Genomic DNA, 12,135 nt, shown 5'->3' on the forward strand with positions numbered 1-12,135 from the left:
CATATCCCGTGAATATTGGTCGGGACATGTCCCTACCGTCCCTACCCAAACCTACGCCCATGACATAGACATCCTCAGACGGACTTTGCAGGCTTTCGTAACGGACTGGTTCTGCTTCCTCTAAAGACAAAAATACAAACACATCTGGAGCTCACTTTCAAATTTACACACAATTAATTTAAACACCTGAGCACCATCCTCTGTGCTAATTCACTAAATATCTTTTCCTCACCTTGAGCTTTCACCTCCAGCATCGGCTCACCTGCCCCCTCCTCTTTGTTGCTTTGTGGGCTCTCTGCGGGGATCTCCTGCATCTCCATGGCTGCCTTTGCGTTAATTCCCTAAATTTTTATTCACCCAGAGAGTTTAAGTTTTCTGACAATGAGGGTTATGTAACTTTTTCAAAGTTCAAACACAAATGCAGAGTGATGCTAAGTTGCAAATATGTATAGGTCAAATTGGTTATAAAGAATAAGAGCAGCTCCTTATGTCTAGTCAACGTGTGACTCATTTCAAAGAAGACTCATCACTTCCCCTTAAACATTTCTTTTTATTTTATTTAATTCCGCCCTTCCCCTAAACTGCACGTAAACAACTGACAAATAGCTTTTGGGGTTTGATCTTGCCTCACATCTTAGCTCACTTGAAAGCAGTGCGATGTGTGATAATAATTTCGTTTTTTTTATTCAGAGGAAAGACTTAGAGAAGAGAAATCTTTTAAGATGCTATGAAATCATTTACCACCTTGGGCTTTACTTTCATTTTTTACCACATAAAAGCCTGAGATATTTTGTTATAAATAATGAATAACTGTGAAATGGAAGTCTTTGTTTTTTTTTTTTTTTTTATGTATTGCAATTGAATATCTGCAAAGTATTATGTGTGTCTTTTCAGTCCGATACCTTGAAGTATTTTTTTTTAAAAACATGCAAAACACTATATAAAGAAAACTGCAAATCAAGAACCCATCTGACTACATGACAAACTAAAAGATCTAAAGAAAGGCTAAAGAAATGTCCTTCTCTAAGGAAAGTTAGGAACAAAGTTATTATTTTAGTCTATAAATGGTTTCTAACCAATATCTAAAAGGCAATGCATATCAGCTGCTCCAGATGCACATCGCAACAATCAATGCAATGTAAATAATTAGTTTTGTTTAATAAAGTATCAATCTTGCCACAATTAGTGGTACCCCTCAAACATTTATATACAATAAATGTAAGGAAGCATTGCTTTTTCCATTGATCTGGTCTAATATTCTCAACATTTAATCTTTGTTTCTCATTAGCCATAATCATCCAGATTAACAGAAATAAACCCATTAAATGCATCAATCTGTGTAATGAGCTGACGGATACGTTTTAAATTAAAATTATATCTATTGGTATTACTTAATTGTTCAATGACTTTATTGTGATGCCCATGCATTGGTTTTGTTCTTCCTCTAAACATTTATAGACAAGCTAATTCCTTGTGAAGCTGACTCAGAATATGTTGATGAAGTGATATGAAGCCATCATTTAATCAGACCCTTTTTCACTTCCTTTTCTTCAAATTATTCACTGTCTCTCAAGTTTTCAGTGGGGGGGTAGGGGGGTTCCGCTATTGCATGTAAACAAGCTGAGCACTGATGCTCAACTGTATTTAAAATAAATTATTATTTTTCTGCTGTTGTTTGTAATGGTTTTCCCAGAATAAACGATGGGTCCTTGGTGCTGCTACTGTGTGTGTTCAGAGCTTGCAAGATACTTGCAGGAAGCCGAGTTGATGGCGCTCTGTCTGGCATTTGATTGCTGCCACGTCGTGTTCTTTGCTTGTAGAAACCAAAACCCTCAGTTGTTTGTGGTTTCAAACTAACTGACAAAAAAATGCATAAGAAGTCAAGTTTAAGAGTTGGGCCTTGATGAGAAACCCTACATGTGGCAGAAAAACAGCATCCCAAGACTGAAACATGCAGGGCCGTGCAGAGACCACTAAAGGGGCAGGTGCTCAAAACAACGAAGGGCACAAATAACCGCCTTCTAGGTCAGACTATTAAACAAAACCACACAGCATTCAGAGTTTAATAAACAATGATAAATTACAAAATTGTGAGATATACAGTCTAAGCTAAGGAAAATATCTATATAGAGCATACAGCTATGCATATGAAAGATATTTTATTAGTAATTTCTTTCTGCAGGTCTAATTTGTTCTCGGAAAGTATTGCAATATTCAAACCTGCAATTGTGCAAGATATGTAAATCAGAGCTAGACCACCAGACATATTTTATCTTTACAGAATTACACTATTAAAAATATAAACAAGGGCACAATGCAACATTTTAGTGTGCTGTAATCTATAAAAAAAGAGCTGCCTGTTTGCTACTGCAGTGGTGATGAAGAGGCCTGTCAGTGTCTGTTGTATTTCATTACCTCTCTGCTTAAACCGCTACTCCGTGCTGAAGCAAAAACAATACAACGTTCAACGTTTTCCGTTATCTGACAAGTAGTAAGTCTACGCCACTTTATTCACCAAAAACGTTTTTTTAATTCACCAAAAACTGTTCTGTAATCTCGAACGTTCGCCACGTTGAGCTCTGCAGTTAGCCGCCTTATCTCACTGTGAGAAAGGCAATTGCATTGTGCGTCATGGACAAAAGGTCAAAGGTAACAAGGTGACCGGAGGGTTTATTATTAAAAAAATTTATTATTAAATAACCCCAACAAAAAAAAACAAATAATTTTAGTACATGTTATTATGTGTCAGAAGAGGGCTTAGGAAATAATAATACAAAAAAATAAAAATAAAAATGAACCAAAAGGACACTTGGGGGCAAGGAGCAAAAGGGGCAGGTGCTCAAGCCACCCTAGCCCTCCCCCTCTGCACGTGCCTGCAAACATGGTAGTGGTAGCATCATTCTGTGGGTGTGTGCTATTCTTCAGGAACATGGTAGAGACATGTTGAAGTTGAAGGTGGATTGAGCCAAACAGAGGAAAATACTAGAGGGAATCGAAAAACACGCAGAGTGGAGTGGTTTGAATCAAGGCGTGTCCAGTTATATACAATCTGGTAATGTGATCTACTCACAAATGTTGTTTTGACTTTTTTTCTTTCATTTCCTCCTCGATTATATTTGGAGACCCGACAAAGTTTATGTGGCTGAGTTTCATTGTTCTCATTGGTTTTTTCCACCTGTAAGTACTTATTCTTTGCATCTTGACAGGTTATTAAAAGACTGTCTTCTTTTCACTTATTGGTTTCCTCTTAGCCCTTTGGACCGGCTACATGACCAGGTCGCATTCCTGCAATCCAGGGTCTGCTTACATCTTGTTGTGCAAAAATAGGTCAGGTTTGCCTCTGAATAACGACGAGTAAGGAAATTATAACAAAGTTAGTCATTTAGAACAAACTTACGTAGCTGGGGAACCACTGATCTGGTAAAAACCAGCCCCTTGTTCCACACTTCACTTCATCCAGCTTATAGCCCATGAACATACAGAGCCATGTTTAGCTACCATGTCATCCAGTGAACTTTGTGTCTTGTTGTAGGTTGGTTGATGAAGGACGCAAATGCCGAGAGGCAGAAGCAGCTTGTTGGTGAAGAATGTTTTAATGAAAAAAAATAAGAAAACAACACAAAAACACAGGGAGCCAGAGCCAAAACAAAAATAGGAATCCAACTGGAGGAACAAGCAAGGAGTGTGAGCAGGAGAAAGGTTTAAATATTACGAAAAAAGACCTGGGTTGATTAGCTAACGGGTTGATATGACACTGGAAGGACCAGGAAATGAATCTAATTAAATATCACAAAGAATAAAACTAAGAGCAAACTAAGAGTAAAACATGGCAAAACTGATCAGATGAAAATAACTGCACTAACAGAAGAAACAAATATGGATGAATGAAAATAAGAAATCAGTGCAGAAAAATAACAGAAGCAAAAAGTGCAAATAAAACGGAATCTGACATTTTGTTGGAAGAGAATTTTTCCTGGGCTTCTACATGAGCAGATCAAGCTTTATTCAATCTCAGTGTAATATGTTCAAGATTAACGATTCTATGAAGGCTTCACAGCAGTATGTAATTGTTTTTTTATTTTTTTTTCTAGACGTAAACCCAGCAAATAGATTTTTAAAAGCTAAACCACTGATTTACACGATGCAGCAGTAAGTAGAATTTGATGGCATACATTTAATTTAGTCCACAAATGTAATATATTTTTTTATCTAAGAAGCTTGGATACGATTGGAGTGTAACATGAGAACAAGCTGTTGCTTGTGTTGCTATGGAGACGATTGTTGATGAGACAGTTTCCATCAGAACTGCAGCTGACAGATGAAGTAGGTGGTGGACTGACAGGAAGCTCTGTCCCAGTTCTTCTCAGCCGGGCCGTCACTGTTCAGATAGGCACAGTCTCCACTGTGTGCAGCTTCAGTCCAGTAGCTGCAAACATAACAGCAATTAATGTTAACGATTCAAGAAAAGGTAAAAAATACGAAGGTTATTTTTAGAAAAGTGAAGTAATCTCTTTTGTGGCTCCTTTTACTGAGAAGATAAAAAAAAAAAAAAACAGCCAACGTTGAGTTTTTTCCTATGGTGTTAAAGCTTATGTTTACTGTTTATTTATGTTGCAATTTTTATAAAATTTTATAAAAATAGAGAAATTTACTGCTTTTTGTGAACAAAAAAAAATCAAGTCCTGCCCTCTATTAGCAGACAGTGTGTGTGTTGGGATGAACGGCGCAAAAATTACTTTGAGATACTTTGTCAGTGTGGAGATTATTACTTTTGCTGTGATTTCATGGTCTTGTTTTATTTATTTATTTTTTTTCAAACTTAATAGTTAATTGATCAGTTGGTGCTGAAAATTTATTTCTCTATGAACAGTGATTGAGTGCCCCCACCTGGTCAAATAATTATGAGCTAAATTGATCAGTATATGACTCCTCATATCAACCATAGTAAAAACAGAAATCAACAGGAAGTGAGCATAAATAACATAATAAAATTAAAGCAATATTTAGCGATCGGTTGTTAAATAAATAATCTATTTCTCATGAATCACCTCTGCTGCAGCTTTCTTCTGTTGACCCAGTTCCATGTGGAGTCTTCATGTCTCAGTCCAATCCAATATTTCAGATCCCCTTTCTTTGTCAGGAAGTTCTAGAGCAAAAGGAGAGACAAGGGCTCAGATTTGCACAAAATGCACAGTGTAAAACTAATTATAACGTAACAAACTGCTCGCAGTAACAGTGACCATCGTCACAATGCAAACCTGAACAGTCTGGCTGGAAACAATAGCCAGAGATCCTCCACTGGAGCTGCAGTTCTTCTGACTCTCTGACCAGGTCAGTCTGGTGGTGGACAGGAAGAAACAGGATTTGCCAAAGGTGAGCCAGCCGCTGGCGCACTGCCGGCAGGGAAGTCCTAAAAAAAAATGAGACAGATGAGTTAAAGCAAAAATCATGAAAGAGAAAACTGTCTATTAAGACAAATGTGTAGATAGGTAGATAGGTTTGAAAATGTCTTTGTGCTTTCATGATGTAATTTAGCATATTTATTGATGTTATTAATATATGTTTAACTTGTGCTATTGTCCAAAATATTAGAGTTGTTTGACATTTCTTAAGCTTTTAAGGTTCTGATCTTCGTTTGGGTCAGTTCTCTCTATTGAAATGTGACAGATTATAATCTTTGATCAAGACAAAATAACTCTGAGCATACTCTTGGCAGACAGGATGTATTGGAGACACATAACAAGAGACTGTAAGAAAGTTATAGAAAATTACTTTAAATCAGATTGTCAAAAGAGGTTTGAAATGATCCATAGCTACAAAATGTCCCATGGCAGACGGCTCCCCCAGTACTGCAAACTACAAAACATGGTGAAACTACTAGCGCGCAAACAAGAAAGATCTTCAACAACCTTGTTCCCAAATTACCAGTTGAATAAAAATAACTTTAAATGACTTCAAAATATTGTTCATCTGCTATTGATAATGTTCAAGGTTTGAAACTTTGTCACACTTGTCCCCTTTTCTTATTTGTCAAAGCACATGCTCACAATTTGAACTTCTGAACAAGACCACTTTGGATAAAGGCAAGGCAAAAATAAAATAAAATAACTGACAAAGTATCAGATGTTTTTCTTTGCTTATAGAGGGTTTTATTTAGCACCTTTACACTTACTGTTGAAATGATTGTTTGGGTAGTAGCTCTGACAGTCCTCCAAGCTGCATGTTGGACTTTGTTGGTCTCCGGATCTGTCGTTTCCTGGGCAGACAGTGGATCCAGCTCGGACTACAAAACAGAGCACAGTGGGAGGAGACATGAGGGTAAGAACAGCAACCTCAGGCTGCAGCTCTGCAGCTAACAGCGGTCTGCTACAATCTGTTGCTACAAAAAACTGGATCACCCTAAAGCACGTTACAATGTCACTGTCTGCACAAATATAATGCCCTACTTTACATCTAAGTCACCCTGAGGTGTGTGTTTTAGTTGCAGTGATGCATGGCGGCGGCGCATACTCACGTTTCACACCGAGGACAAAAACCAGAATGAGAAGGATGAAGCAGATTATTGTGAGGATTAAACACAGCACCCGGTACAGTCCTGGTTTTCCTTCATCCTGTTTGCCTGAAGAGGAAACCCAAATGTCAGTGAGCTCTTACAAAGACCACCGTCAGAGTGGAAAAAAACCCTTCACCCATTACCTTCCTCTCCCTCCAGCTCCACGGACAATTTTGCTTCATCTGGTTTCTCTTTTTTATCCTCAACATAGCTGCGAAAAAATTTGATGTACATGGAGAAAACTGTCCTCCGACTATATATCAGGCACCTTGTTTACTCTTTTCTGCTCTGGTTTCCTGCTCTGCTGACGCAAGCGTGCCTCTGCTGGAGTTTAAAGAGACCCCTCTCCCACCGCAGCACCATGGCAACTCCCAGTAAATCCTTAATTATTCACATTGCACAGAGCTTGTCCTTGAATGCCCCCAAGCTTTTTATGTGTCTTCCTCTTTAAGAATGAGAACGTGTTTGTGTGTGTGAGAGAGACAGACAGTGAGCAAGAACAAAATCCAAACATGTCACAACAAAGACTTACTTCTCCAAATCAAATCTCCAAATCTCCAAATCAAGAGATAGGATTTCATTACAGATCATATTAGATCTGTGTTTGAGTCACACTTATCATAACGAGTTCTTCCCAATGACATCTGTGAAGGAAAAGTGATAAGAACAACTTTGTGTTCAAAGTTTTGTATGCAGAATTTGGAGAACAGCTCAGGATTCTTTTGTTTTAGTTCTGCGTTGCTTATTATGCCACTTTGCAGCCAAAGACACTGAGTCACCCATCCAAATCCCTCATTACAGGAGTTTCAATCACTTCCAAAGCCACTGGTGTATAACATGCAACACATGGGTGTGCAGATTGCTTCTACAAAGAGTTGTGACAGAATGGGTCGCTCTCTGGAGCTCAGTCCAGTGTGGTGCCACGATACGATGCCACTTGTGGAGTAAGTCCAGTCCTGAAATTTCCTCAGGCTCAGAGATACATCGACTCTGATCTTCTAAAGCTTTGTGCACAAAATCAGGTGCAAACTTGATCAAATGTGCAAACCTGAACCAGAAACAATACGCATAAAGGGTTACATCAGCAAAATGTGGACAATAAATTAACGAGTTTGTCTTCATGAATATGCAAAACAAATGCTGATCATCAGAAACTGCAAAGTATTGGAAGGAGGATATTAAAATGTACTGACTTACCGCCTCAACGTGATTTATTAAATCAGAACCAGATTGCGGGTGCTGTTTTTGTGTCTATATTCAGCACATATAAAAAGCAGGTGTAAACTGGCAGGTAAAAATCGCTAACTTGTACGGAGGAGGCGGCATAGATACAATGACAGAAGGCATTATGCTGTTTATTTTATTTATTTATTTATTTTTATTCATATACTTTATATACTGAGGCAAATGGTAAGTGTTAAGAACATAACTATTATGCAACTTTTATGACTTCAGTGAAACCTGAAGTCATAAAATGAGAAGTCTGAGAAATTTCCTTTCTTCCTCATTTTGACAGCATTTATGTGAAGGTGTTGCTCATCAGACTAAACCAAAGACTTTACATTTCAAGTGTAAGGAATCCAAGTTGTCACTAAAACTGCTGAATTTTGCAAAAAAAAAAAAAAAAGCAACACCCTAGTCTTCAAGAAAACGTCCTTCTTAGCTCCTGACTGCCCACCTAGTAATTTTTGATACACTAAACTGATCTCTGATTAATCTAGATTCTTAAAAATAAAGTAGTAAAAAAGTAATTTTGAGAATTTTGATCATTTTTTGCGGTGCTTAGAGTACATTAATATTGATTTAAGGCTAAGATGCAAATCTAACAGTTCAGTTTCATTAGACAAATACAACATGTGGATAAATGAAACGGCTTTTTTGCAGCAGTGTGAAACCACAAGCTAGACACAAATGAACAAATGTAACCAAACTGTAGTACTACCTGTGGCTAGTACTACATTCTGCTCAGAATGTAAATAATACAGACATATATTAAATAACAAAAAACTAAAGTGTTGAGGAAAATGCATCACAAAGGGGTGACATAGACTGAGAAACATGTTGAAACATGAGGAGTTCTGTTGCTTCAGCAGACATTTAGCTCAAAGGATAAGCTCATTTGTCCTGTTAGTCAGTTTTATCTGTGCCTTTGTTATATAAATGCATACCTGTTCTTGATTTGACTGTCGGATGAAAGGCTTCTGCTTCTACGTAGACATCCTCCGATGGACTTTGCAGTTCTTCGTAATGGTCTGGTTCTGCTTCCTCTAAAGACAAGAATACAGACAAATCTGGAGCTCATGTGCATATTCTTGCCATGCAATTAATGTAAACACCTGAGCACCAAAGTAATTAGCTTACTTTGAGTGAATTCATAGCAGATATTGCTCACCTTCAGTTACCACCTTCAGCATCGGCTCACCTGCTCCCTCCTCTTCGTTGCTTTTTGGGCTCTCTTTGGGGATATCCTGCATCTCCATGGCAGCCTCAGGTCTGATCCCCTAACTTTCGATTTACTCAGAACGTCTATGGGTCAGTTCACAATGAAGGTTATGTAACTTTCTCAAGATGCAGAAACAAACAGCTGATACCAAGCTGCGAATATCTAGATGTCAAAATCAGCTTAAAGAGAAAGAAAGAAATTGTTCCTTATGTCCAGTCAAACATGTGGTTCATTTGACTGAAGACTAATCACTTCCCCTTCAAAGATTTCTTTTTACATTTTTTTTTTATTGCGCCCTTCCCCTAAACCACATATAAAAAAAAAAAAACTCGGACAAATAGCTTTAGGGGTTGGAACTTGCCTCATCTCTAAGTTCCTTTGAAACCCAATGTAACTTCAAGTGTCAGTCAGACAGCAGACTTTAAAATATTTCTACTAGTTTATAAATTGCTAAACAGCTAAGCATCGAAATACATCAAAGACCTGCTGTTGTTGTAGCAACCATTGAGAGCCCTCAGGTCTTCTGGTTCTGGTTCTGGTCTGCATCCCCAGAATCAAACATGGAGAAGCAACTTCCAAAAAACTGAAAAGCAGCTGAAACACAGAGCTCCTTTAAATAAAGGATGTCTCTTCCTTCCACTTCAATATCCACATATAAACTCCAGAGAATATCCACTGAAATGTATGAGTAATGACCAACACTGACAACGAGATAAAATGTGGAAGGATAACTGCTGCATGAGAGGTTCAGCAAGGCGCTGCACCGGATTTGACAAAGACACAAAGCGACATGAAGTTTTGAATTTTCTTTATTTTATGCAAAGGAAATTCTGATAATTTACAAAACACAAGAACAACACTATTTGCATTAAATACAGGTGACTGAGAAAGATAATGAGAGTTGTCTCAACATGTTACCTTCCCTTCATAATGCTTTCACTCTTCTAAAACCCTCCCATCCCACCATGAAATAAATCCACATCACTTTAAAAGTGTTTTTAAATGCATCATGCTCAGCTTGAAATACTATCAAAAGGTACAGCCAAATCCAGAGACCCTTTCTTGTCCTTTCATAAAGTCCTTCTTCCACCTTTAATTGCAGTTACTTGTCAAAGCGAATATATAGAAGGGGCGCAAAGCGCAAACATTTGTCAATGTTTGCTCCAGTCCCAGTTTGTCTACTCTCATTGTCCCTCCGAGTCCTTTTCCAGCCTTTCGTTTTGCCTCAGGCGCCGTACACGCTCTCGTTGCTGTACGTCATGTAAAGAAACAGGTCCTCCTCATGGTGCTCCTGAAAAACAAGCACATAATGATGCACTATTAGCATGAAAATGGAAAAACTGGGAGCCAAACAAGCCGAGTCCATTTCTAGTTGGATTAAAAAATATATACCACAATAAGAAAACATATTTTGCTCTTCCAGACGTCTTCTTTGTCCCATTTAAATGTTTCAGATCACCAAAACTCATTTTGAAAGCATGATTTCATTTAGAAGGGGAAAGAAAAAACATTATCAAAATCCCTGCCTGAAAAATCGTCACCTTGCATGTCACAAGGAGAACGATCACATGAAACCTAGTTTCAGTTTGAGCGTTACCTCATACACAGTTGAAAGTGGACAGCTGGATGGAGGGAGGGAGTTGTTGACAAAGAAGAAGAGCGCATCCTCTGGTCTCAAAGACATACGCTGACGAATCAGAAAGCACAACTGGCCCACTAAAAAGAAAAAGAAAAAAGAAAAAAAGAGGAAGGAGACGAAGAAGACGGTCAGGAAAGTCTGCAAACGTTCGTTTCGTATAAAGTGAGAGGAAGTGAAAGAAACCCCAACTGCCAGTAACGTCGAAGTCAGCAATGTGGTTTTATTCATGCAAGTTTGCGATCCGTCTCCTGCTCTCACCTGTTAAATCCGACGGCACCAGGTACTTCTTCTTGTCGAGCTCAGGAGCGCGTGACCTCGACGCCCTCTCCACAATGATCTGGAAATTAATGGGACGCAAATTCGAAAAGCAACTCGCTGTGTTTACCTCGTCAATAATAATTAAAATGAAAATGATAACAACTGACATCAACAGTTCAATCAAGGCTGACACTGTAAAGGGTGATCATCAGTTTTACTCACCGGTATCTTGTCAGGATGTTTGGCTCGAACTCGCTCTCCCTCTGCTCTCCTCACCTCCAGCGGTATGGAGCGCTGATATTGACTGCCCATCTAAAAAAAAAAAAAAAAAAGCACAGGAACAAATGAAGTTCACAACAACAGTTTTATTTACTGAGCAGGAAGTTAGAAACTCTTGACTTCAGTGAGGAAAACTGCCAAAGTCATTATGAAAGCTGTCAAGCTTTCTGGAGTGGTCACAGCAGATGCAACATTACACAAACTACTGCAAATGGATATCCTGCAATTACTCATTTTAACATGAAATAAGTTCATAACTTTATTGGAAAGCTGTGGCTTGATCGCTGCTACGTAATATTTAATGCAGTATTAATAAAGAAGATAACACTTTTATAAAACATATTTTCATAACACACTCAGTTCAGTTCATGGCTGCATGCATCGTGTGTAGCTTTTTATTCAAACTGCATTTTGTTTTAAATGACAGGCTTTAAAATTTTGTAATAGAGCATAGCTCATATTTCTCATCAAGGAAACGATGTAATGATAAAAATTAAAACCATATCAAACATTTAGATCTTTTAAGCTGAATTGAAAATACAAAGATGAAAGAAATGTTAATGTTAGTAAAGGTTAACCAATCAGATGTTGGGTCCTATTTGACGAGCCATAGTAACGTTTTTAGTAACTTTACAATGCACAACAGTGTAAATTATTATGGAACTAGTTATTTAATTAATGCTCTCATTAACAGGCATATTTAAGTTTATAAATGAAATACAAGTATTTTCTGTACCTGATACTGTCAAAGGCGTATTTTTTTCAGATTTCTAACTTAACACCAATAATAACGTAAATGTACTTTTCAAAGACAGGATCAAATTTGTTGTTTTGCATATAGAAGCTCAGTAAATTTTAAAGGCCACAAACACATATATATATATATGCGCTCTAAACACCAGAGCAATAGAGGCTCAGATCTACCACACCAGACAAGACCCAAGGTGTAGGTTGTGCAAGGAG

At 37.9% G+C, this 12,135-nt stretch overlaps 2 protein-coding genes across 2 annotated transcripts in view; both read right to left on the reverse strand.

Moving 5' to 3' along the window:
- Positions 1 to 4,078: 4,078 nt before the first annotated feature.
- Positions 4,079 to 9,196, reverse strand: LOC106952574 (early activation antigen CD69-like). The gene is made up of 7 exons (XM_015040767.1): positions 8,946 to 9,196; positions 8,722 to 8,820; positions 6,515 to 6,619; positions 6,173 to 6,283; positions 5,259 to 5,410; positions 5,049 to 5,146; positions 4,079 to 4,426 (listed from the first exon to the last, which is right to left on the reverse strand). Exons 1-7 carry the CDS (start codon positions 9,031 to 9,033, stop codon positions 4,300 to 4,302), a joined length of 780 nt encoding a protein of 259 aa, XP_014896253.1. The 5' UTR covers positions 9,034 to 9,196; the 3' UTR covers positions 4,079 to 4,299.
- A 591-nt stretch (positions 9,197 to 9,787) lies between these two features.
- The window catches only part of LOC106952576 (gamma-aminobutyric acid receptor-associated protein-like 1), a 7,878-nt gene continuing 5,530 nt past the window's right edge, over positions 9,788 to 12,135 (reverse strand). Inside the window, exons 2-5 of the mRNA XM_015040769.1 lie at positions 11,116 to 11,205; positions 10,894 to 10,972; positions 10,594 to 10,712; positions 9,788 to 10,287 (exon numbers count right to left, since the gene is read on the reverse strand). Of these exons, the coding sequence (XP_014896255.1) occupies positions 10,222 to 10,287; positions 10,594 to 10,712; positions 10,894 to 10,972; positions 11,116 to 11,205 (354 nt within the window). The 3' untranslated portion in view covers positions 9,788 to 10,221. The remainder of the gene's footprint in view (positions 10,288 to 10,593; positions 10,713 to 10,893; positions 10,973 to 11,115; positions 11,206 to 12,135) is intronic.

The sequence above is a fragment of the Poecilia latipinna genome, unplaced genomic scaffold (genome assembly GCF_001443285.1).
Source record: "Poecilia latipinna isolate Pla-1442-1.1 unplaced genomic scaffold, P_latipinna-1.0 Scaffold526, whole genome shotgun sequence".
In the NCBI taxonomy this organism is placed as follows: Eukaryota; Metazoa; Chordata; class Actinopteri; order Cyprinodontiformes; family Poeciliidae; genus Poecilia; species Poecilia latipinna.

Bases quoted from the DNA above. Each gene is read 5' to 3' on its own strand.
- LOC106952574 (XM_015040767.1), bottom strand. From the start codon at position 9,033: ATGGAGATGCAGGATATCCCCAAAGAGAGCCCAAAAAGCAACGAAGAG. The intron at 5,411-6,172 runs GTAAGTGTAAAG...ATTTTTTTTTAG, and splicing joins CCCAAACAATCATTTCAACA to GACTTCCCTGCCGGCAGTGC. The intron at 5,147-5,258 runs GTTTGCATTGTG...CTTTTGCTCTAG, and splicing joins TTTCCAGCCAGACTGTTCAG to AACTTCCTGACAAAGAAAGG.